Source organism: Physcomitrium patens, chromosome 7, assembly GCF_059467195.1.
Source record: "Physcomitrium patens ecotype Gransden chromosome 7, ASM5946719v1, whole genome shotgun sequence".
In the NCBI taxonomy this organism is placed as follows: Eukaryota; Viridiplantae; Streptophyta; class Bryopsida; order Funariales; family Funariaceae; genus Physcomitrium; species Physcomitrium patens.
In genome coordinates this window covers 15770378-15795719 of record NC_143416.1, presented here as the reverse complement: position 1 = coordinate 15795719, position 25342 = coordinate 15770378, and the positions used below count along the sequence as shown (strand labels likewise).

Genomic DNA, 25342 nt, shown 5'->3' with positions numbered 1-25342 from the left:
TGAATGAACTACAACATTCATGTAATAAAAAGAAAATAATATAAAAAAATAGTGAGGAACAAACCATGAAAATATAAACAAAAGACGTGACATGCCCTTTGCTTGACAAAAATTGATACTTTCACTTTATAAGACTGATATTAATTTGAGTTCACTTAAAAAGTTTCCAAATAGTTTCAAATAGTGAGACTATCAAACTAGAATACTAACTTAAGTTCAGATGAGATGGTTCCAAATCATCAAAGTACCACTACAAAAGATCAACTTCAGTTCACAAGGGATGTCTCCAGAACAAGACTGACTACAACTATTTCTTTTACGGCACGAGTTTCCACTATTAACATGACTAAATCAATGACAGGTCCTCATACAAAACAATGATTTTTTTATGGAAAATATCTAGTCCTTTTCATGAACTAGGACTGGGAACTATAAGGACGAACCAACAGGATGGTAGCATAAGCCCATGGCAGTCGAAGCAATCAAAGCCGCCAACTCCAACTGATACTCTATTGTTACACTGCTGCTTTGCTACTACTACTGTGCTGCAAACTCAACGTATCGATGAAGGCTCAAATGAACCAAGGAACGATGTCAAGAAACCTTTTGTGATGTGTCTCAGAGAGTCCCAACAGAGATCTGAGAGATATGAAGAATATGCGTGTCGTGGTCAAAACCTGCTGTCAGCCACAAGCGTCTCACCTGTGCAGTTAACCAAGCATCAGCATGCCAAGACATTTCGGATACTACCCTGAAGGATCTATCTAAGCTTTCTGGCAAGCAGGATAACATTCAAATGAGATTATCAAAAACCGCCACTCACCTCATTCAATCGAAGTTTGCTAAGGTGAAGCAATTGATTACGCCTCAAAAATGTGTCTTCCTGCCACTATCAAACATCAATAACAGTGTCCAGTGAAATTCAAGAGGAGGTAAGAGTAACACTTGGAGAAGTAAAACATACTGGCCCATCAGACGACTCCGATTCGTCTTGCCGCTCTCCACACGCATCCTAATACCAAAAGAAACTCAGCTAAACTCATTCTACACATGCTCTCTCAAACAAAATAGTTCAATGGAAATACTACTGCTATAAACCAACATCCTCTAACAAAATTACCCCAGAGTACGACGTGAAGATTCAGACGAACAAAAAGGGAAGGTATTCGATGCAATGAAGGCTTTGAAAAACCAACCTCTCCATGCTGGTCCAAGTAGAGAGAGGGCGCCATGCAGACTCGACCACCACGAATGAGCACTAACTGAGTTGAGCGCATGAGCAAGTAAATCCCAATCCCAGAACCCTCTGAAAGAACACATTGCTAAGTGGAAAATTAGCGTGTGAAACTACTGCTGGTTGCAAGAGTTCTCAACACCTTCATGGTTACACAATTGCCTCAAGTTATGTATTTTACAAGTCTTACTTATTGCATATAAGAGTAAGCTTTTGCTTGATACCAGAAAGAAGAGATGCACAACAACAGAAATTAACAACCGAGGACTTTCACATAAATATGGTATTTTCCTGCCCAACCAACAGCTGCTACTAAAGTTGAATATTTAGGTGAAGCTTAAGCAATATCAAAAGCATTTCCAATTGTAGATAATAAGTAATATGTTACCAATTTCCGCATGATATGAGCATTCTGCCAAATCGTGTTTTACACAGCATTCAGTTCCACAGCAGAAAAAAACATTGCACACAAGGCAAAGTGCCGGTTCCCTGTCAACAGAACAAGATCACACGCACATATCAAGACATATTCATGTGACACTGGGAAAGATTTACCTATCTGGTATAGCATGAAATACGAAATTCTCCCACTTCAAAATAAAAGCTCTAAACAGTTCTGTTACTGATTCTTAGCACTCGAATAGATCCCAGGAAGAAACCTACATGGGTACAGTGTCGCATCCGATGCACTTTTCACTTATACTCCGTAGCAAAAGCTCCTGTGGATTTAGAAATTAACCAGTCCATGAGTATAAAAGCACGTGTCCTCACAAATTCTTTGAGAATGGAATATAGTCATTGAACAATACATTGTTCATAGCAGGCATGCCATTCACTTAGCAAGCTGTGCGACTTCAAGTTGTGAAAGAGTTATATTATTAGTCCATCAAATTGAAACATTATAATCCTAGGGGTACAGTCTCACCTGGTAAACGATCGGCAAAGGTGCCAGATGTACAACTTTGGGTACTTCCATCAGGGAGTGCTCCTTGCTCAAAAGATTCTATTGAACACACCAGGCACACCCTCCCGAAGTCACATATAACATTTTTGTAGGACAAAAGCATGAGAACTCGGAAAATGTCATCAAATTCGTGTGATGTTGGAAAAGAGAAGAGAAGAAAAAAAAAAATCAGTAAGTTACTATTAGTAATGTACATCATTGTCATAGTAAAATTTGACACCCACCCCAACACACTCGTTCGTTAACATCCAGATGATTTAAAACCTTTCACATATTTTTTTAGTTTAATTTAATATTTTTAAATAATATTTACATATATTCTGTAGTCAATCCAGATGTTAGGGACCAAATATGCAGTTGATACAATGTTGACGTGCTGATTTGAATTCCATCCAGACCCTTCACTGCAGGGTTTTGCTCACTAACGTGTTCAAGAAGCTGTTGTATTAAAGATGGCTCCGCAACACCCCCAACTGCTGTAGAAGAAAAAGTATCTCGTACAGTCAGTAACAAAAATCTACAATGAACAAGCTTCGATATATATTTGCAATAGGTATCTACGTGGTGTTGATATGTTTCTCAGAGAAAGTCACATGACTGCACATAAAGCTAAATCCTTCAAGCTTCCATAAATGACAAGATATTGAGAAAGGATGGGACCCCGACTCACTATTGAAGATTTTGTGGGTATTCGCAAGACCCAACTCCTGTTGCAAGTACAAAGCATCCATCACTTTTCTTCCTGCAATAAAAAAGAAAGCGCCCTCTGCTTTTAAATGTCTTCGAGGAAGTTCTAACACCATTTTCGATAAATGACGTCAAATGGAAAGATGAAGAGTCATTTCAAACTTGAACTGAGATTGATAGTGAAAGAGCCAAATGTTTTTAGTGCTCAGGATAATTTCGCCCGTGTCTAAGCGTTCACTGACTGGGGACCAGAAACTATGGGAAAGAAGCTTTAAAATCACGTCTCGCGCGAGATTTCTTCTATTATAAGAGACTGAATGTCATTCTGGATCCAAACAGGAACATTGAAAATAAACACCAAGTCCTAAAATGTCTGCAGCTGCGATAAACGAATTAAAAGTGATTCTGAAGTATGCTTCCAATCGGGTTAATTTGATACCATTTCTTTCTATAATAATAATTCCATTCAGTCAAGAAAAGTTCTTACCTGGGCCATTATAATCTTTCTTGCAGCCTTCACCCGTGATACTTTGCATCTACAAATCCACCAGATGAAAATTACTCATCTGCAACATGCAATTTGCGATTATCTGCTTCAGCTATGTAGTGAGAGTACCCTGTTTCAAAGCTTACTAAAAAGCTATAGCAATCTCTTCTGAAACTTATCAATCTTATAAGCAAATTAACTTAAATCCTATTTTGATTCAAACAAGGTCAAATGAATCTTGTCGACCACATTTTCTTCCATTTTTTTGGAGCTTACAAACCGTTTTGAAAAAATAAAAAATACGAACTTCCATATTATAGTTAATGGTGAAATGCCAGTTTAGCAAAGAATAGAATTGTATAGATACAGACCAGCAAAGCTGCTCTCCGCAGGAAAGGCAAACACGTATACTGAACTACATCATCCCAGCCGCTTTCCGGGGTCAGCACATTGCGGTCGTCATTGTTCTGTAACTTGGAGCACGCTCGTAAAACCTGAGTCAAGGCCACTGTGTATGAAAACTTAACTAGCAGCAGAATATCTTCCACATTGGGCCATACTGGAAATGCCTGCGAAGAGAAAATGAATGTACAGCGTTAAAACTTCACTATCTCATACCAAGTTCTTTGAAAAACGTTCGAGAGGCAAGACTACTCATTTCTATGACTTTGATTCGAGAATGTTGTAGTTAAATGCACCCTTTTTACAGATCGCTGCTTTCAAGGGTGACTAGAATCAGCAGTTTTCAACACCCATTATATATCTTCTCAGGTGATCAACTTGTGAGACTGTACGAGAAGATTCTACTGTATCAAGTTAAATGCAGGATGAGAACATAAGTTTCATAAAACAAGTAAAATCCCTCAACAGCAAACCAATCGAACTGAAGAGATCAGTACTCACACTCAGAAGTCCGATGAGAAGCCAAAACGGATCGGTATCGAATACATTGCCTTTTTGAAAGGCAGAGCTCCATTCCATGTCGATTTGAGTGAGAATACTATTTTCTGACTCAGAAGGGTAATGGGAGTTCGCCTGCCGTGAGGAGAAAGTTTCTTTCACCTTAATGTCAACGTCATCCCCTGGTGCAAACCCTTCGCTCATACCCCTGGCTTGATGCATTTCCAGCATTGGGGGCTCCGATGGGGGCCAAAGTGGGGGCCTTCCATAATGCCCATCAAGATTCCTGTTTGAGATTTGAGAACTATATACACTTGAAATTGGTTTGTACAAAGATGTTGCTGTCTCAATCGCAGGGCCGAGCCTCTCATTCAATATCTCGCAGTCTGGTTCTTCCGATTGAAAAATTTCCTCTGTTATTCTCTGAAGTCTATTAAGTACATCATATACAGACGTGAAAAGGCTCCTAAAATCTTCATTGTGGATTAAAGGTTCCCTATTAGGTAGAAACCGTGAGATTTGTAAGAGCATTTGCTTGAGCTTCTCCCCCTTGGAGACCACCTCTTTCTCTGTGCACACAAGAAAAAGATGTTCGTATCAAATAAGACACTAGTATTTGTAATTTCATCACAGCACAATCCTGAGCTTCTCTTTATAACTAAGACTTCGACCTGATTGCGAAAGTGAGGACACTAAACATTCTGACCTATTGGATTCTACATGGAATTTTCCAAGAAGCATATATCCATGCCTCATGTTTGAGTAGTTGTGTTCAGAAGTTTTGACATTTCTGTAATTTTACTTCACAACTTGCTACAGTGAAAGGAGATCTTACGTCTATGGAGAGTATTGTAGACCATCGCTAATTTCCCCAGCTCCCGAATGGCAATCCAATGTCCTGAATCCCCGCCCCAGGTGCGCTGATCGCTTGCCGGATTCAAGGCTGTGGACGATGACGCAACGTCAACAAGCTCCTCCCTTGTCTCTACTTCACAATGAGCAATATTCGAAGCAAAAACTTCCCAATATACCTGCAAAAGATTTGCAATGTCATTTCCATAGACTGAGAGGCATACCAACTTTATCAACTACATGAAGCGTATTAGACCATTACGGTCGTTGGGATTTTCATTCCCAGTGCTCAAGACCAAGAAAGAAGCTACTTAGAGACCATGACGACAGTACATAGAAAAACTTCGATAGTACTTTGGACAGCCCAGGACTGCGATTTTCAAACCCTGGTGATAGAAACTGGGTTAAGACTTGGAAAACGAAAAAAACAAAAAAAAACAATCTTAAAACAGAAACATTACAGTAAAAGATTCTGAGGGTATCAAAGCACCATCATTTGACATCACACTCTAATCACTTACGGGGCATTTCGGTAAATCTGATGCTTCCTCTACTTTCGAAAAATTGCTCCTCACATTCAAACTCTGTCACAAGACCACAAATCATTGCAAATGTGAGGTCCCATCAAGACAAATATCAGATCTAAAAGATGACGCAGCATGCAAACAATCATTGTTGTTGTTAGAAAAGGTGCGACAGACGTTAATAGCGAAAATTGAGAAAATGTGCGATAAAAATACTTGAAAAGCAAACTGGTCCAATGCCTCGGGCAGGGTTTTGCACGTGTTCCAAAACTCCATCCAGTGATCCGGTCGGTTATCCAAATCATCATCCAGACTAGCTTGCATCATTTTCGACAAACTTCCTTGATACACAACAGGCAGTAGCACATTTGCTAGTCGACGGCATATTGGGCAGAGAAACTCTGACTTGCAAAGTTCAATAATGCTTTTACCTGGTTCCCAATTCCACAAGCACACATGATAAAGTCATGCGTTTGTTGCAGCCTTTGAAACAGTGAGCAAAGAGAAAACAGTTGCTTACTGTTTTACAAGCATTGATTTGAGAATGCTTTGATTAAATATAACTGCACCATAGCACCTTTATAGCACCAGCGAAGTAGGCAAGCATCTACATAAAAGAGCACCAAATGGTCAAATAATAAAAACATAACAATATATCCATTAATAGATTCAAGATGTTACCTTCATAGATTGCCTCTCCATAATCTCTTTTGAAAAGAGAAGCATGGTAACTTTGAAAACACTCATGATGCATCTGAAATCACAGAATAGAGTATAGCTTCAGTTTGTCATTCGTATTTGGCTTCCAAACACTCATAATTTGTTGCATGACTTGACAGTAATGTTAAAACTCCACAATTGATAACTAGATGACTTCATCAAACATTGCAGCCCAAAGGAACCTCAATAATATCACAGGACAATAGACTTCAACAGAAGTAAACCAATGGACACTTTCTTGCCCCAATTTGTACACCTGGAGAGATCATGGTACACAAGAAACAACCACGTTACCTGATGACCACAGCAACGAACATGCTCTGTAGGTATATGATCAATCATGTTTTCTTCCATGCAAACTACCAACTGCTTTGCGCTGGCATCACTGGGTGATCCACCGCTAGGAGTCACATTACTCAACTTCACTATGTTATTGGCATGTTCTTTGCTGTACACCCCCTGCCTCTTCCCTATGACAAGCTTTGGAATATTGTAACGTTGAACTAGAGCAATCCAACCTGTTGATTTGTCATTGCTACCACACTACAAAGAGGAAGAATGAAGGACTAATAAGCATCAAGAGTTGAATTTTAAGGACTCAACGAAGAAAATAAGAAAGCTAAATAAATAAAGCCTTGCAATACAAGTGAACAGCAATGTTGTTGCTTTAACAAGTTGAAATTCAGCACATCCGTCCCCACGAAAGCTTATCATCATCGCATCAACTGAATTGAGAACATAAAACTGAAACAGAATCTACCTCACTCCGACAGAAAGCACATTCATGCACTTCGATTGGTTCTACCAATTTTTTTTCACTTCCAGCACCAACGCTCGGGACGACTGTTAAATCCTGGACACTGCTCCTCGCTTCTAAATTATTGGTTGCAAAGGTAGCACTACCAGTTTCTCCTTCATCATCACTAACTTCGAATTCCTCCCAGAATGCTTTCTGCCTATCCCAACAACCACAACGATGCTCTTAGGAATAAAATCTTCAACTAGACGTCTCAGAACTGCAGACAGCAGATGTTAGCAGATGAAAATTTTCATTGTCAGCAGGTAGCAATTTCAAATACAACTAAAACGTGCACTCATATACTGCGTAATCACAACCACAATAATGACAATGGTAAAAACAACAAGTATAATTTTTATTATTATTATTCTTAAAATAATGATAACGTCTACGGAAGAAATTCTAAAGCATAGAGCGTAGATAATCAAGAAAAGCGTCAGTAATGGTCCAGGATAAATCATACTTGGCTTTAAATTGAGCCATAATAGCCTCCTGACGCTCTTTTTTCTGGATACGTTCATTTTCTTCTGTAGTATACACTCGAGCCTGATAAACACATGAAGCCATCATGCAAATTAGCTCATCTAGAACGTGACAGATGAGACCAGAATGAAAAGACAGCTACATTTCTACATTTCACAATCAACATTCACAATTCACAATTTGAAACCAGGCTTCCTTCCACGTAGTTTAAACATTGGACATTGCAGACCTAATGGACATCCTTACATCCCTACCCTAATATAAGAAACCACGGCTTTCTCATCCACGACTCTTCACGCGAGATTTGGTAGCCCTCTACATCTGCAAGCAAGAGAAACCGGGAAAATGTTGGAGGGCTAAAGAGCAGCTGAGTAAGGATCATTTACATGAGATTTGGACGAAAGGTTAAAGTCTCTATATTTTGAAGCTCCAGATATGAAGTTAAATGAAGATGCCGGCAGGAGTTGCATAATGTAGTTAACAGAATCAACCAACCCTGGACATTGAGAAATTTTGTCAAAGCATGCCGTAGTATTTATTAATAGCAAGCTATTATAATCCCACTAAAAACTTGGTCTTGCGACTAGCACTGTAAGAGAGCAATCTCACATAACCTCACGTAGCAACACTAATGAAAAAGGGTCAGAATCCAGCTTACGAGGAGCATTTTCCACAACTTGCAGTTTGAGAAGAAAATCGAAAATACTCGGAGATGTAGGTTGACTTATTCCCCAATCCATAGTTCTTGTATGTTCATCAAATTGAAAACTACGATGAATACTATGTAAGATGTCGCTGCAAGACAAGGGATTTGAAGTCCCCGCCTTTGCGATTGCAGGAAATCTTTCTGGGTTTTCCCTTCATTGAAAATAAACAAATAAATATATATCAAAAAAAAACCACACAAAGACGGACGCTAAATTGACTTCAATTTCATTTGACATACATCTATTTACCATGCCTATGGCTGTAAAAGGCTTAGTAACCTTACTATGTCAAAGCTCAACTGACTTGTTCTCGAATAACTAAAATACGCAATCTTACCATGAGCAATCTACACTCGTCATACACAGGTCTAGCTGATATATATATATATATATATATGCGTACTTCTTTGGAAACTTATGTTCAAGAGAAATAAAACAAACGTATGTGCTCAGGTGAAATACCTCCGATCTAGAAGTGCGAGCCCCATCATTTGCAGGGCTGTAACTCCAAGTGATTCACAGGCAGTGGCTGTGGAATCTTTCATGACCAGTGCACTGACGAAGTTCAATACATTCCATAAAAGCTGATGGCATTCCTACAAAATCCATATTGTATATCAACATATGAGGCGTTGGTAAGTGTGAGTTGAAATCCAAGAGAGTTAGTACTTCTTCAAGCTAGACTCTAACCATTCATCGCAATTTCTAAGCTCAACCCGACAAGAAGCTTCGCGCTAAGTGACCTGATAACAACCTGCTATTTAACAAATGTAGCACTCCGGTTGACAGTGCTGAGTTATTGAGATCGATATATGCGAAGGCATGTGAAATGTAATTTTGCAGCTGATCACCATAAATAGTAAAGAAAAGGATTATGATATATGGACCTCCAGAGAAGAATCTTGGAGAAAAAGCTACATTTATTGTCTCACTTGAATTCTAGAGGCGAAGCCTGACTCAGATAAGCATCGTAATGACCAATCCACAGTATCAAGCAAAGCACAGAAGCTAATACCTCTGTATGAAGAAGATTGATCAAACGATTATAAGGCGGCTTAAAGTCGCTATAAGATCTGATCCGCCAGTAGTGTGGGAGTTTTCCGACATTTATTGCTCTCTCCTGTAGATTTCTCACAAGATCATATCATCAGAAAAAATATCAGCTATTTTCATTAAGAACCTCTACGACCTAAGTCATACATAAAATTACATAATTACTGAAAATCGAACATCTGTATCTAAACACATCTCCTCGGGCGATCCAAGTCAAATGACAAACACACAATGATGCTTTATAGCGTCCTGGAACGCATGTTAAGATCACACATGTGTCCACAGTGCACTCGAAGAACTGAGCATTACTGACAAATCAGTGAACCATGATATTCCGAATTTCTAATTTCTTGATGAACTAGTAGGGAAAAACACACACACACACACACATTCTTTTTTTTGAAATACAAATGCAGCCATATGGAATAAGTAAGGTCCAGCATAAATACTTCACGGACATTCAAGGAACATATACCTGAGCGTCTTCCAGTTCATTTGAGTAAAAGTGAACAAACAACGGATCAAATTCCTGCCAGTACTCGGCCTTCAACTGGTAATACCCTCGCTCTTGAACCTATTCAAAGAAGCAAGATTATCAGTAAACTAAACTGAATTCACTCGGACTTCAATTGGTATTTAAGGCTTGGCACGTACTATTGCGTACGTTTAACACATGTAATACCTAACAAAGTTCAAAAAGTTCCTATAGTATTTCAGCATGATCGCAGACCACTGGGTTTGAACGTTCTCTTTAGTCAGTAAGAGATTCTACTTAAAGAGTATTTTGAGAGGGATCATAGGAATGTGGATGATGGAGAAATTACCTTTGGAGCATGAAAATAAGCTACTTTGTCTAACATTTCAGTGAGTTTGAAATGATCCACTGGGACTGCACTGAGGGCACGGCAGAGCTGATATAGAAACACATAATTAGATAGAGAATATCATCAACGGGAGGCCAAAACATCTTGCAAGAAGCATGCAGCTGCTATCATGTGATGAGCCAAAAAACCTAGTGGTACAGCTGCTTTTATGTGTCAAGGCCACTGAAAATGAGAAAGAAAACGACAATCACACCTGGGAATATGTCTGGTCTCTTACACAAAGCCACTGTATGACGTCATAGCGTAGACAGTCCTCCTGTAATCATAGAAAAGCACATATTCAGATGGTCGACACAATAACTCGTTATTGGATATGGTCTACTAATTACAGCGTCGTCGTCACACGCAAGACGTTAAAGGTCTTATCAAGCGTTAGGAAAAAAAAAAAAAAAAAAAAAATCGGATACATACTGTCTCAATCCTCATAATATATATAAACCATAATGAAGTTCAAGTACATAAAAGCGAACTTCGTAACATGCCATTAAAAAATGAATAAAAAAAACAGCACTAAGAATTTCTCACCTCCTTCATTCCCGTGTTACGACGCTCACGTACAATCTGAAGAATATGGCTCATGTAAGACACGTGCTTTTTAAAACAAACAAAAGTGATCCAAAATTTACCTCAAAACAATCTCATTCTTGGCCAAATTCTGTTAATTGATGCCACTAGTATCAAAGATTAAATGACAACTTGAAACCAAGGTTAAATGGACAGCATGGTATCACTCGTATAACGGCGTTGCAAGATTGGAGGAGCCAGGAGTTTTACCATCAGTATTAACCGCATAAAATCCTGCAATAAAGAAACTTTATCTCCTACAAGGTTTCCATGCACTAGAATAGGAGAAGACACTAGATCTTTCAGCTGCCAAAGAACAAGTAGTATTTAGTTATAAGGAAAAATACATAAGTGTATTGGGTTGAAGGTTGGAAGAAATTCTCCTGAGCATTGCAAAGCACTTCGATGTAGAAACTTTGAAATAGCTCTAATATGCTTTGGAACCACTTTTGGAATTCCATAAACAGGACCAGCTACGCTCCTCACAACATCCAAAGCTGTCTTTACCGTGATTACCTCAAAGCGCTCTGCCATTCTCGTAAATACTGCACGCTCCATATTTTCTCGAGCAACAGCACAAAATTGCAACAATAATATATCCATGTCCATTGACCTGAATTTTTCATTGAAAGAAAAGTTTAGAAACTACAAACAGAAGTTAAGAGGTTGTTAACCTAGAACAACCAACAAGACCAAAGATCCAAAAATGCAAGATCTCTGAACTCATGTAGAACGTCTACTTTTAACTTACACTATTCCACCTCCAACAAAAATAATCTAGGATGTGACCAAGCTGCACAAGCGCCACAATTATCTCACAATGGTGACTTACTGATCATGCCAAAAGCTTCCCCGATATATGAGCTCCAAGCGGTTGAAATCCTCAGACATATCAACCCAACGATTTGCTCGAATCTGCATCAACAGTCAACAGGGTAACAATCAACAACCGCAGATGAGTGGAGTATAACAATCATCCATCACAAATCTACAAAAACTTGGTCATCTCTTATATCTCCCATGCTACTGGTCAGGAGCATAAGAGAAATCATTTGTTAAGACACACGATGCCGATGTAGCACACATGCTACAGGGTTAATACGCTATTTTGGGACTTGATGGTCTACCGTATAACAATATACTATTCCAATTCACGCTTTGGTAAACAAGGTATTAATACGCCCCTCCCCTCCCCCTCCCAAAACTTAAGGATTACAATTAGTTACTAAGACTCAAGGTGTAAATTTAACAGAAATAGAAGTAAAAGAATTAGAGCAATTACCTGTGCCATCCAGACAGTTATGCGTAAAGGGTGCTCCATCAACGCAAGGATCTGATCAGCCATGGACACAACCATACATACAAACAACAATAAGAATAATATTAACATCTTGAGCATCCAAAGATGAATTTGTACTGCAACTGTAAATGCAGAAGCTACTGTTATCAAAATTGAACTGGATTACTCATGAGACCATCTTCATCATATTCTGAAGGTACTCCCAAGCTGTGGTTACAGCAATTCGACGACTAGCAATATCTTTGAACAGACCTCTTGTTCAGAATAGTTTAGTTCGAGGCAGGAAAGAAAGCCATCCTTCACATCAGGCCAAGGTAGCAGCACGAGCTTTGCCATAATAGCACTCAACGTCCTGTGCAGAGGAATATGGAGTGATACCGAAGTGTTGGGGCATTTCCCATTTAGAAACCTCAGTGTTGATTCCTGCCCAATAAAAAGATGTTAAACTACAATCCATTTATGAATCATTGTGGTCCTTCTAACACTTCCTAAAAATTGTTTGGTCTTCCAAACACCAGGTTTATCAGAACCACATTTTAACAAAAAATTGAAAGTACTTTTTAGTTCTACTTTTAATTCCACCATAACAAAGTGTGGACGATTTATCCTGACATTTTTAAAGGTGATTACAGTAACATAATTCAAAGCCTGCAGATACTGTCCCTGATAATCGGTATATAAGAGAGGGAACTCAAAATACTGCAGTACTCTAAGAAATTGTCTTTATCAAGATTCAGTGTGCCATTGATGCCATTCACTTGCCATGTGAGTGTCATATATAAAAATAATAGTGAGATGCAAAGTAAGGTCAACAGAGCCGGCTGAAAGCACTTGCCTGTTTTAAATAATTATACAACCGGTCCAACGTGCACTTGGCTGCTGATAGCAATGTTTTCTTGGATGTCTCAGTTGGATCCTCCAGCTCGGGTCTAATAATTAAATGGCACCTAGAGACTAACTGAAATATGATTGCCATAGTATTCATCTGCAAGAAACACAATTGAACAACACCATGACATGGACGTAGAATCAAAACAGACACTCAATTACCATCTACTACATTTCTGTTTTATTTGATTGAGGTGCACGTAATTAGAATATAGAACCCAGGACTCTATACACGTAAACAATCAGCGTCCTTTAAATTGCTGAAACCTGATTTCTTTGCTCTTGAATCCAGATCTACCTTAAACTATTCTGTCGTGCCTTTTTGAAGATGAAATGTCTAGCAAGGTTTCGAGAGTTTCAGACCTCAAGTTGGATAGCCAATGTCCACTCATTGTGCTCTTCAAATTCGATATAGCGTGTTGGATAATATGGGTTCATCCACTGCATGAAAAGGCGACAATACTGTAAACAATCTCGTTCAAATTCGTAAGCACAAAATGCCCCTATGAAATGTGATTACAGATTTAGAAATGAAAGATTTAGTGGAATACTTCGATCAATACAATCCTACGATTTTTACTGGAACATTCTCGTCCAACGTTTCAAGAAAATAATGTAAACTAAAAAATGACTCATCAGGATAACAGCAAGTTCTCCAAAGTTTCACAGAACAAATATGGTGAAAAGCCGCAAACCTGAAGTAAAATGAGGACATCCAGCATAGAAGTAAAGACATCTAGCCGCTCTTCAAGCAGATACTGGGCTACGGATTGATGAGCAATAACTAAACGCAAGTCCCCTTGTGGTCTCAAGTATAACTACAGGACAAATGCAACAGAACTCATACTCTTCACCAGCACTTATATTGAAAATTATAAGCGGAGCAATATGTTATCAAAGCAATATGGAAAATATGAAACATTTTATATCACTGTGCATTGAAATGGAATTGCTTTAACTAACCTTATTCTCGATTCTTGGATCTCTAACGTTCACTACATTGCAACCACTGTAACAAATTGGGTGCCAGCATACATAAGAATTCATAATACATCGTAGGCATATTGTTAAGAAATATGTTTAATCAACATTGACATCCTAAGGCAAGGAATTTCCGATATTTTCCACGAAACTTCAATCACGCAGGGCATGTTTTCCATTACTTACCTTTTCACGCAGCGCTTCAAGATATTATCTAAAACCATTACAAATAATTTTAGCAAGTTCTTGCTCTTAATTAACTCCAAGTTGGGAGCATTAAACAGTTGCACCATAACTGCAATAAACAAGATCACAGCTGATTTTGTAAAATAGACCAAATACAACCATAAGGATGTGTAAAAAACTTCACTTGTCTCACGAATCTTGGCATGTCACAGTGCGTGTTCACGTACCTCTATCCAGACTTGAGTCAAGAGCTTTAAAGTGTCTAATGAGAGGATCTCCATTGTCAACAATTTTATCGATAACGCTTTCAATCATTGTTTGATAGTGTTTCATGATTTCCATGGAGTAGTACTGCTTAAAATCTTGGTTGTACAGCAACTGCAAAAACAAAGTTGTTTCCTGCGCGATCACAACACAATTCAATTTTAGACAAAACAGAGCATGGAAGGACAACATCACATTGCTAACATCAAATAATACAGATTACAAAGGAGCCAATACTACCACCTTCTCACGTAGAAAAGAACAAGAAAAATATAAATAATTAAATAAAAAGAAATAATCTCAGCAAATATGTTATGGTTTAAATTTAATTAGAATTAATCAACAACACGCTCAAGGTAAAAATTAGTCAAAGTATCACCCCCTCCAAGATCTCTTCTGGCATGTTAGCGAGTGTCTTCAACAGAATTTGTAAAGGAGATGTTAACTGCAGATAAAGACAAAGTTGATTAGAGAGATGCATCATGCCATACCAGGTATATTAGAAAAGATGGCAGAGGTGCGCAATATGACAAAATAACATCTGCGCAAAGCCCTGCGTGTTTTGTAAAACCATAGTAAAATGTATTCAATAAGCGAATTACCATCCACAATGATACAGGACTGGGAGAAACCTGGCCAAGTTACCTAAATGAGCACCGCTCTCCTTAAAATTACTATCAAAACCAGATGAAAGATGCTACTAAAAAAGTATAGGAAGAATTTAAGAAGCATAAGGATGACACCAGATTTTGCTTCAATTCTGTCATTTGGCATCAGCTTGACGAGTAAAAGCCTAGATCAAGCAACTTACCTCGAGGGTCTCCCTATCCTTTACAGTCATTTGAACAACTTCTAGACACACAATCTTCCGGAGAGCATCCACGCCGCACAACTGGAAAAATAGTTCTCATCAGAAATAACTGCCATTAGCAATAGGGATGCGAGGTTCAAAACATACTTCAGCTAAAGAGATTATAGCAGTATAAAATCCCGACATGCACCTGCGTCCTGATGATCAAGCTTTATAAGGACTTTCAAGTTCAAGAACCTAACAATAGCCGAAAAGGAAATACGAGTTACAAACTTGATTTCTTAAGGGAACCCAACGTTGAAGAAGTCCTGGTGACTTACCTTCTTGAGCCAATCGAGAAATACACTAGCCACCTCAATCTTCCTCTGAAAAGGAATTGGAGATCCACCCCTTTCCTCTGAAATGCAGAGAACGATGACCGCAAGATAGAACAAAACATTGCTCAATGACTTTTGTGTAACTTCCACAAGATCAGGAGGCACATTGGGTTCATAACGATCCACGCTCTTGTGTGCGCTGCAAAATCTGTAAAACAAAAGCTAAAACCTCGTAAAAGCTCCTACAGATTTTCAGTGTATTGCACACTAAAGCATCTCGGCATTCTTGATTTGGGCACACAAATTACTCTTAAACTATTGAATTAATTAGTTAAGTAAGTTGGAATTTCGGACTCAACGAAACAGGAATTTCACGTGCCATCCCTACTCAAATTATAGGTAACACATAATCTGAATTATAAAATTGACATATGAATAGCTGCACAATTTAAGGGCTTTCAAAAGGGAAGACTTAAAATGCCATAAACATTCTACTTGGCCCAGAGGGATTTGACAACTTCTGATAGCACATACAACAGCCAGCTAAACCCCAACATTGTGCTCACCCTTCAGGTAGCCAAGCCTCTGGATCCCCACAGTCGCAGCACCCGCCTGACTCACTATGATACATTACTGCACTTGTAAAGCTCGTGTCAGCTATAATTGGCCAAATCACATGGAATCAAATGATATAGAGACTGCCTAATCGAAAAGTATGAGAATCCACCATCGATCAAAAGTAGACCAGATGTGGCCGCGTACTTACCGTAGTCGTGGTCTTTATGGTCACCCTTTAAGAAACAACTCACACAGATGGCACTGCAAAAAAGTCACGAAGAGCAGGAAATCAGGAAGTAATAAAAAAAGAAAAAAGAAAAAAGGCGATTAATGTTTAGATCATCTTGTAATAAGCCGTATTGTCCAGGTTCAATGGAAAACCTACTAACCTTACTATCATGTTCATTTGAGCTGCACAGTTGAACAAATCTTTTATTCACAAACAATGTGGCACTTCTTATTGTTAAATGTAAACCTACAAAAATCGTCAATTTGCTGTTCATCCCAGGGCCTCGATTTAACATGTCCAGAATCGAGTCCTAAAGAAAAAAATGGAGAAAATGAAAGAGTCAAAAGAGAGATACCGACAAATGAACAGTGCGAAGAAGAGGAGAGGAGAGGAAGAGAGCGTTTGATGCCAAACCTTGAGTCATTGACTTGGCAAGTGCGGCAGCGGTACGCCACAGTGCCTTTGGTCCACACAGTAGTGCAATTGGCTTGCCCTCTGGCCTGCAAATAATCCAGATACTGAGAAAATGACAGAGTGGGAAGGCACATTCGGTTTTCGTGGTTGCGCAGTATCTCCGGTACCGCTCCTGGAGTGAACAGTTCTGAACACATGGTGCAGCTCATGTTCGTTGCACTGACCACGGCCACCACGCTTAGAGATGTACAGAGAGATATTAAGGCAATCGGAATACAACAGAAATTCGGAAGAATGCGGCCTCTGGTGTGTGAGAGAATCTCCAGAACTAACAACAAACGATCACACACTTCTGAGTCACGAGAGAGCCCGCCCAATTTAAACTACAGGGACATGGATAATGGACGAAATGCACTCAGGGAATTTGGCAACAGGATGTCATCAGAAGACTGAAGAGCGTTACGTAGAAGTCGAGGAGGATGAGGGCAGGGTATCATCAACTCTGTGTGCTCATGAACCAGGAGCATGGCCGAGACCTAACCAAAGTCTTCTCTTCAGAATGAAAGAGAGCATCGTGACGTATACAACGACAGTGAAAAACCTCCAAGTATCCATAAGGGGAGAAGCTCTCAACCCTATAAGAAATTCCTTGTACATAATCCCAGTTGACACATTGAAGAGTGACCCCAAGTGGCTCCCAAGATTCAAAATATTGGAATCGTTCCCGCAAGTAGGACTACGTCGTTCACAGCTCGTGTCGTCGCCGAATTTCCAGCCGCCCAAAAGATTTCAACGATCCAATCGCCCAAAATGTGGAGGTTAGGGCGAAAAAAGCTATTCTTCCAGCGATATCACAAGCCTCTGACACTCTGCACACTCAGCTGCGTTGATGAACCAGCGTTGATGATCTAAGTTCAGAAAGCTGGTTCACAAAGTCTTCTTCAGTGAATCCGTGCCAGCTCCACACTTTCTACCACCAAACTAAGTCACACACACACTGTGCTTTGTCTGAAAGAGCAAACTTGCACCGACAGGTCTTCGTCCCCAAACACTAAACTCTCCCTCGAAATCCCTGATACCGAAAAAGAGATACCTTCTAGTTTGCATATACAAGTTTGCAACGGAGTCTCTCGAGAATCCTGACAGAGAGGCCGTCAACCTCATGAAGTCGGTACACCAGGAGCGCGGAGTCCAGCGCTCGGAATTTTGGGCTTTGTAGCGAACGAGGGGGCTAAAAATAAGACCACCAGGGAGGCACTGACAAGCAGCAACGCGGTCAAAATCCGGATCTGCATCTTCGTCCCCCCTGGATTCGGACACACACAATTATATGCGGATCCACAGCGCCGCTGTAGTTTACATCAGTCAGGGGATGTAGTACTTCAATGATATATCATCCTGCGTTTAAGTGCATGATGCACGAATTACCACCAAAGCAAGCTCACGAAGAGAAAGACAGATCCCTCTCTCTCACTCTCTCGCTTTCGCTCTCGCTCTCTCAGTCGGCATCAAGATTCATGTACAATAAAGAAATCATGAAGAGAAAGAGAAAAGGAAAAGTTAAGGGGTGCATTTCTTTTCGGCTGCATCAGAATATCCGCCAAGCGACCCATTTTAATCTTCCTTCATCCATCTACATTCGTCGTTCCCCATCACCCCTCCATAGTCTTCGACTCTTCTTCATTCGTTCTCTGTTTCGTTCATCAGTCTTTCATCCCCCGGATGTGTATACTTTGCCGACTCTACAAAACCCCTAATCGAAAGCGGCTTTCTCTATGGATGACTTGACCCTCGGTTGCTCTTCTTTTCATTCATATCATTCATGTTGACAATTCTGAAGTTTCTCTTTTGTAGTTTGGTCCAAATGTGTGGATAAATGGAACTTTTCTTTGGATAAATATCAAAATAATATGTTATAATGGGACAAACTTATTGTTGGGAGACATTTAGGACAATGATGGGTGAATTGGGGAAGAAGCAAGTGACCTAATTTTGTCATGTAGGTTTGGGTAAACGTGATGTCCTTCAAACTGTATTGCAAGTCATATTAAGGGAGATTTCAGACAAAGGAAATGAATGGGGGTTTTGGTGAAGCTTCAATAATTGTGTTGATTGGTATGGATGGAATTTTTGTGCATTGACTTTGGAAAAAACACACAACATTCACGTTCAATGTAAACATTCAACATAGACGTGGCCTCTCATTGTACTTGGATAAAATTATGTTCTCCACTCCCCCAAGCATTGCCATTGTACTTGGTTGGTTTTTTTAAGTATGATCATGTAATGGTACAAATAATGGTCTTTGTCCTTTCTTTGGGGCAAAATATTTTTCCAATAACATTCCATAAAGACACAATTTTACAATGTGTAATATTTTAAAAGTTTAGGTTTTATATCAAATATCCAATCAAATTTCTCTTATAGAATCCTAACTATCTTACAACTTTTTAAACTCTTATAAAACATTTTAGACTTTTATAAAATTATCAAAAAATATTCAAATGACTTTTAAAAGTATTTATAAAATAATTTGGTATTTTAAAAACTATACATGTATTATTTCTAAAAATATATTTTAAAAGTATTTATGAAAAAATTATCTTTATAAATACTTTTAAAATATATTTGAATGTATATAATTATTTTATAAATACTTAAAAATATATTATTTTATAGAACAATTTGATAGTTTTTAAAAATATAAATAAAGATGAAAAAATAAATTATAGATGTAATACTCTAATATAGATGAAACCTATTAAAATTTCTTAGATACTTGTAAAATATAACTTTATCTTCCACATTTAGGTGCCCAACATATTTTCAAACAAGAATATAAGTAATACAACAATGGATATACATATTTATTCTAGTATTTACTTATATTATTTAGTAGAAGTAGATAGAAATAGATTTATTTTATTATATTTTTTAAAGAAGTTTTCTAGAAGCTTCATGGACATTGTTTTGATTTCACATGTATTTATAATTAATTGGTAGGTTAGAAGCTTAGTCAACAAGTAAATTACATGTTGATAGCTTGTAAAACAACCTAATTATATGGCGCATTCATAGAAAACTTATTTTACATGTTAAGATAAATGTTTTACAAAGTCAACATATTTTGGAGATCATATAGGACATCACCATGTAGATCCTAGTTAAGAATATAAATAGAGGCAAGAATAAAGCCTTCTTCAATCTTGTCAATGCCTTTTTAGTCTTTAATCTTATTTCAATACTTTTTAATCATCTTGTCTTTGGCAATAGCCATTCTAGTTTAATACTATATCATCATTGAATGAATTTTTAGACTTTTTGAGTGATATAAGAGTGTATTGGCATTTTAGTTTTTTGAAGTTCATGTCCTTAATAATTTGAATTTATCCTAGTTTTCTTAATTTTGAAGAATCTTACCTTAGCAATGTTAAATATTTGGCCTAATGATAATTTGGCTATCAATTGCTTAGAATTGCACTTATTCTCCAAAAATGAGGCTGTTTTAAGAAAGTTGTTGTGCATATTTTGTAACCTAAGATCAAATGTAGTAACACTACTAGAAGTCAAAGCCAACTATAATGGAGCCTTATTTATTATAAAATTTATCAAAGCATTACATTATTATTATGCAATGTTGGATCCTTTGGAAAGAACATTAGATTATAATAATATAAACAAATTTTTATATTGAAAATACAATATTTGCTATCAAGATTAATAATATCCTCACTATTAAAGATAATAGGTACATTTCGTAGTACAAACATATTAATTTCAGTTTTTCATCGTGGTCTTGCAAGGAAAATCATTCTTTGATCCTACTTATTGATCAATCAACGTAATCACTAAAAGAAGAGATTGTTGATTTTTTCATTTCTATATTTGTGTCAAGTGGAAAGATCTATATTTTAATATACCACCAATCACAATCTTCCATGTATTTTGGATGTGTACATAATAACATTAGATGTGCTTATACTAAATTAAAGCATGTTTATAGCCTCAATATTCTTGATAATATTTATTGCTATCATAAATTACTAAAAGATATTTTTATAGATAGAAAGACTTAACTTATGTTTGAGTTCTTTATTTTTTTTTTAATATATTGAAAGTAAATATAAAAAAAATTCTTACCATTTACTATTAAATTAATAGATAAAAAAACATATAAATCAAGTATACAAATAATATTTAAGATGTACCAATAATTACCATTAAGATGATTGGACAACTCTTATGTCCTTGAAAAAAATTACTTATAATAATATGATACATATTCCTATTTAAAAGTTATTTTTTGATGATTATCATCCACAACTTGATACTTTTTATTATTCCAAATTTGATAATCTTATAACAAAAAAAATAGAAAATTATTTATTAAACCTTTTTGTAACAATGAATACATAATTAAAGGAAGCATAAGAATGAAAAACAATCAACACAAATATCTATTGCAAAGAACAACGTCAATTCTATGTTCGTGACAAGATATGATTACTTTGGCATAATATCTAGACTATTAGCTCTTATAACAAGTTAAATTATTATTTTATTAATAAATTAGTTAATATAATTACATATTAATTATACCTACCAAAGTCTATAAAAATCCATCTTGTGTTCTATATGTCTCTTATTAAATTAAAAGATAGTAGATATACCATAAAGAAGACATATACCACTTCTTTTTATAGAAGTAAATAATAATAAAGAATTTGAAATAAAGGAGGCCTTAGGCTCAAAGCAACACTAAAATAGGTTAGAATATCTTATACACTAGTACGGTGTTGTGCTATATGAAAACTAATTAGGAAATATATTGAGCATATAGCTATAGAAGGATTTGAATTTATCATAAAGTTAGATTTATAATCCAAAACAATACATAAGATGTTTAGAAACATCCTTTGGCATTTTTAAAGAATCCAAGTAAGTTTATAATTAATTTAAGTACATTCTAGAAAACTTTAAAAAATCTTAAGTAAATCTTATTTCATTCTAATTAATTTTAAGATAATTCTTAAATAAAACTTAATATACTTTAATTTAACTCCAATCAAACTTCAATTAATTTTTTAAAAAATCATAACAGAATTTTAAATCAAATTCTAATTGAATTTTTAAAAAATCTTAATAATATTCTAAATTTTAAATTTTAAATCAAATCTTAATAAAATTCTAATCAATTTTTAAACCTAAATCAAATTCAAATAAAATTCCAATCAAATCCTAATAAAAACTTAAATCCTAAATAAATTCTAATCAAATCCTTATAAAATCTCAAATTCTAAATCAAATTATAATAAAATTATAATAAAATCTTAAATCCTAAATTAATTATTAATATAATACTAAATTATAAACCAAATTCTAATAAAATTTTAAATTCTAAACAAACTTTAATAAAATCCTATGATAGATTAAAAATTCAATAATTAATAATTAAATTATTAATTTAATTTTTGAATTATTAAAAAAGGTATTATGATTGTCATAGCCTTTATGATGTTATAATAGAAATAAATATCTTTAAAAATAACATGATCTTTTTAAAATAAGAAATAATATATAAAATATTTGGTATTACAATATTGGAATAGACTCTCAATGTTTGGTGATATTATTAGAGATAGGAATCACTCTTAATGGTGTTTCAAATTTTTTATGTGAAATAACTTATAAAGGCTTTAATAATAATAATCAAATAATGGGTTGGTCTTCATTCTCTAGTATGAAATACTATCAACAATTGAAAGGACATATCAACTACTTTAAAAAATAAATAAAGATCAAAGTATGTGACTAAAATAATTTGCCATACTTTAAAAAATTTTAGTATGTGATTATTGTTGAGAATGTTTAGAAAGACACAAGAGTAATAGTAAGTCATACACACATACAAGAGTAGTAGTAAGTCATACACACACAAGAGTAGTAGTAAGTCATACATACAAGAGGGTTTCTAAGGAGAGAGAGCTTCACACACACAAATCTATTGATTTGGTTGTGTCTCGTATACAAGAAGAGAGAAGATAAGAGGATGACCAATACTTCTCCACTAGACTCTAAATATTGTAGCTATAGTAATTATTGTAGTCTATAGTAAATATTATGGAGAGCGTCGGCTATATTTAATGATCTCAACACTCCTCCTCACTCATCATAATATTTATATAATATAAAATTTATATAGATTTATGATCTATACTTTTCTATGATCTTGCAAGATCAAGAATTGTTGCCTCATTAAAACCTTATCTAAGAAAACCTTATTTTATTTAAAGACAAAACCATAGATGAAGGAAAAAGAGTACAACATCATTTTTTTTTTATTATTTAAAGAGCTCATTAACTTTCTTATTCAAGAAAAGCAAGTCGCCGCATACCAATGCCATAAGTAAATCAACGATGATTGCTTAATGGGAGAGCTTTGGTAAAGAGATCAACAAGGTTATTTGTAGATTCAATTTTCTTAATTATAAGTGCTTGATCAGTAATCAAGTTATAAATATAACTAAAATACTTTGGATCAATATGCTTTGTCTTGTCGCCTTTAATGAAACCAACTTGCATCTCTACAATACAAACACTATTATCTTCATGCAAGATAGTTGGAGAATCATCATATGAAAATCTATAGGTTGTTTGAATGAATTTATCAATTGATTGCAACCAAATACATTCTCGAGATGCTTCATGTAAGGCAATAATTTTTGCATGGTTGGATGAAGTTGCAGTTATTGTTTGTTTCACTGATTTCCAAGATATTACAGCTCCATGTCTTAAAAATACATATCCTGTTTGAGATTTAGCTGTTGCAATATCAGATTTATATCCTGCATCATAATATCCAACCAATTTTGGATCTACAAATTTTGTGTAATATAATCTCAAGTCTTCAGTATTTTTTAAATAACGTAATAAATATTTGATGCCATTCCAATGTCGTAGTGTTGGACATGCACTATGTCTTGCAAGAACACTAACTGCAAATGCAATATCTAGTCTTGTAGATGTAGCTAAATACAAAAGTACCCCAACTACTGCGAGGTATGGATATTGGTCTCCCAATATTTCTTCCTCCTCCTGGCATGGACGGTATGGATCATGACCATCACGACCACGTCCAACCATTAGTATGGACAATGGATAAGCATCAATCATATTAAATCTTTGCAAAATTTGTCTAATATACGTTAGTTAGTAGAAAAAAATGATACCATCTGTAAGATGCATAATCTGAAGACCAATGCAGAAAGTTATTTTTCCTAGCATTTTCATCTCAAATTCATGTATAAATAGGTTTGTAGCTGTAACACATACAAATTTAGTATCCACTAGGTTAAGATCATCAACATATGCAGCGATGATCACAAAACCAGTTTTATCTTGTTTGATAAACAAACAAGGGATTAGTGGATCACTTATAAAATTATTTGTAATTAAATAATCTCGAAGACATTGATACTACATTCGTCCAGATTGTTTTAAACCATACAAGGCCTTACATAATTTAATACCACGATATTTTCCTAGAGCGGGTTGATTTGGAATTCCTGTTTCTAAGCTAGGTGGAACTTTCATATAAATATTTGCATCAAGAGAACCATATAGACATGCAGTAACAACATCCATCAAATACATCTCAAGGTGGTATGAACTATCATTCCAATAATATATCGAAATGTAATTGAATCCATGACTGGAGAATATGTAGATTCATAAACAATGCCAAATTGTTGAGTAAATCCTTGAGCAACAAGTCCAGCTTTATAGCGGGTTATTTGGCCTTGAGCATCTCGCTTGTGTATTAATACCATTTCATATCCCACAGGGTGAGATGTAAGAGTGTCTACAATTGGACCAAAGACTTTCTTCTTACGCAAAGAGGCATAGTCCTCCTCAATAGTAGTTTTCTATTTTGACCAATCAGAGCGATGCATCGCCTCTTCAATGGTTTGAGGTTCAGGATCGTCTTCCTCGCAAGAAAGGGCTTCTATAATCATATATGCAAATGATTCATCTACCATAATAGATGGTCTGTCCCAAATATCATCTATAGCACAATATAGAATAGATAATTCTTTACTCAACTTGTTCTTATTCCTTCCAATTCCAAGATTGTTTTTCATAGGAATTGAAGGTACATTATGCATGGATATATCATCATGAATTGGTAGTCTTACAAGATGAGTGGCAATTTCTTGAGAAATAATATCAAGATTAGTTATTTTTATAGCTTTCTTCTTATATGGTTGTTTATCTGGTCCATGAGTTCTTTTAATTGTTGTTGTTATAACTTGAGGTATTGTAGTCAATAGCACTGCAATTTGAGCAAGTGCATTTTGAGCCTCATTAATAAGAACTCTTGTAATTCTAGGTGCATCATTGAAGCCATCAGGTGTTTCATCCGTGATCTGTTTTAAATGCAAAATCTTAGCAACTTCAGTTTCTGCCAAAGATGTCCTAGGATCGGGATTCATTGTAAACGCTTCTGGTGCTTCAAATATGAGTACTTTATTTCTTT

At 36.2% G+C, this 25342-nt stretch overlaps 1 protein-coding gene across 12 annotated transcripts; it reads right to left on the bottom strand.

Moving 5' to 3' along the window:
• Positions 1–97: 97 nt before the first annotated feature.
• On the bottom strand, positions 98–17981 carry LOC112284714 (uncharacterized). 12 transcript variants are annotated; one of them, XM_024524821.3, is made up of 44 exons: positions 16807–17981; positions 16372–16424; positions 16172–16238; positions 15609–15813; positions 15289–15369; positions 14857–14922; positions 14441–14612; positions 14214–14322; positions 14010–14055; positions 13742–13864; positions 13410–13487; positions 12994–13143; positions 12411–12581; positions 12141–12191; positions 11691–11773; positions 11375–11471; positions 11069–11164; positions 10820–10855; positions 10488–10550; positions 10235–10321; positions 9886–9984; positions 9373–9477; positions 8820–8953; positions 8309–8508; positions 8037–8146; positions 7631–7713; positions 7129–7324; positions 6663–6911; positions 6330–6402; positions 5865–6079; positions 5646–5708; positions 5108–5303; positions 4276–4841; positions 3744–3941; positions 3373–3421; positions 2869–2940; positions 2625–2674; positions 2160–2237; positions 1898–1953; positions 1623–1723; positions 1197–1306; positions 965–1012; positions 824–883; positions 98–702 (listed from the first exon to the last, which is right to left on the bottom strand). In XM_024524821.3, the coding sequence occupies exons 1-44, from the start codon at positions 17013–17015 to the stop codon at positions 619–621; spliced, it is 5238 nt and encodes a 1745-aa protein (XP_024380589.1). In that variant the 5' UTR covers positions 17016–17981; the 3' UTR covers positions 98–618. The 12 variants fall into 12 exon arrangements, 10 of the variants coding, with proteins under 10 accessions (XP_024380589.1, XP_090108265.1, XP_090108272.1 ...); XM_090252139.1 differs by having other exon boundaries at positions 2625–2671; XM_090252146.1 differs by lacking the exon at positions 14857–14922 and adding an exon at positions 14969–15018 and having other exon boundaries at positions 16807–17582.
• Between the last annotated feature and the right edge of the window lie 7361 nt (positions 17982–25342).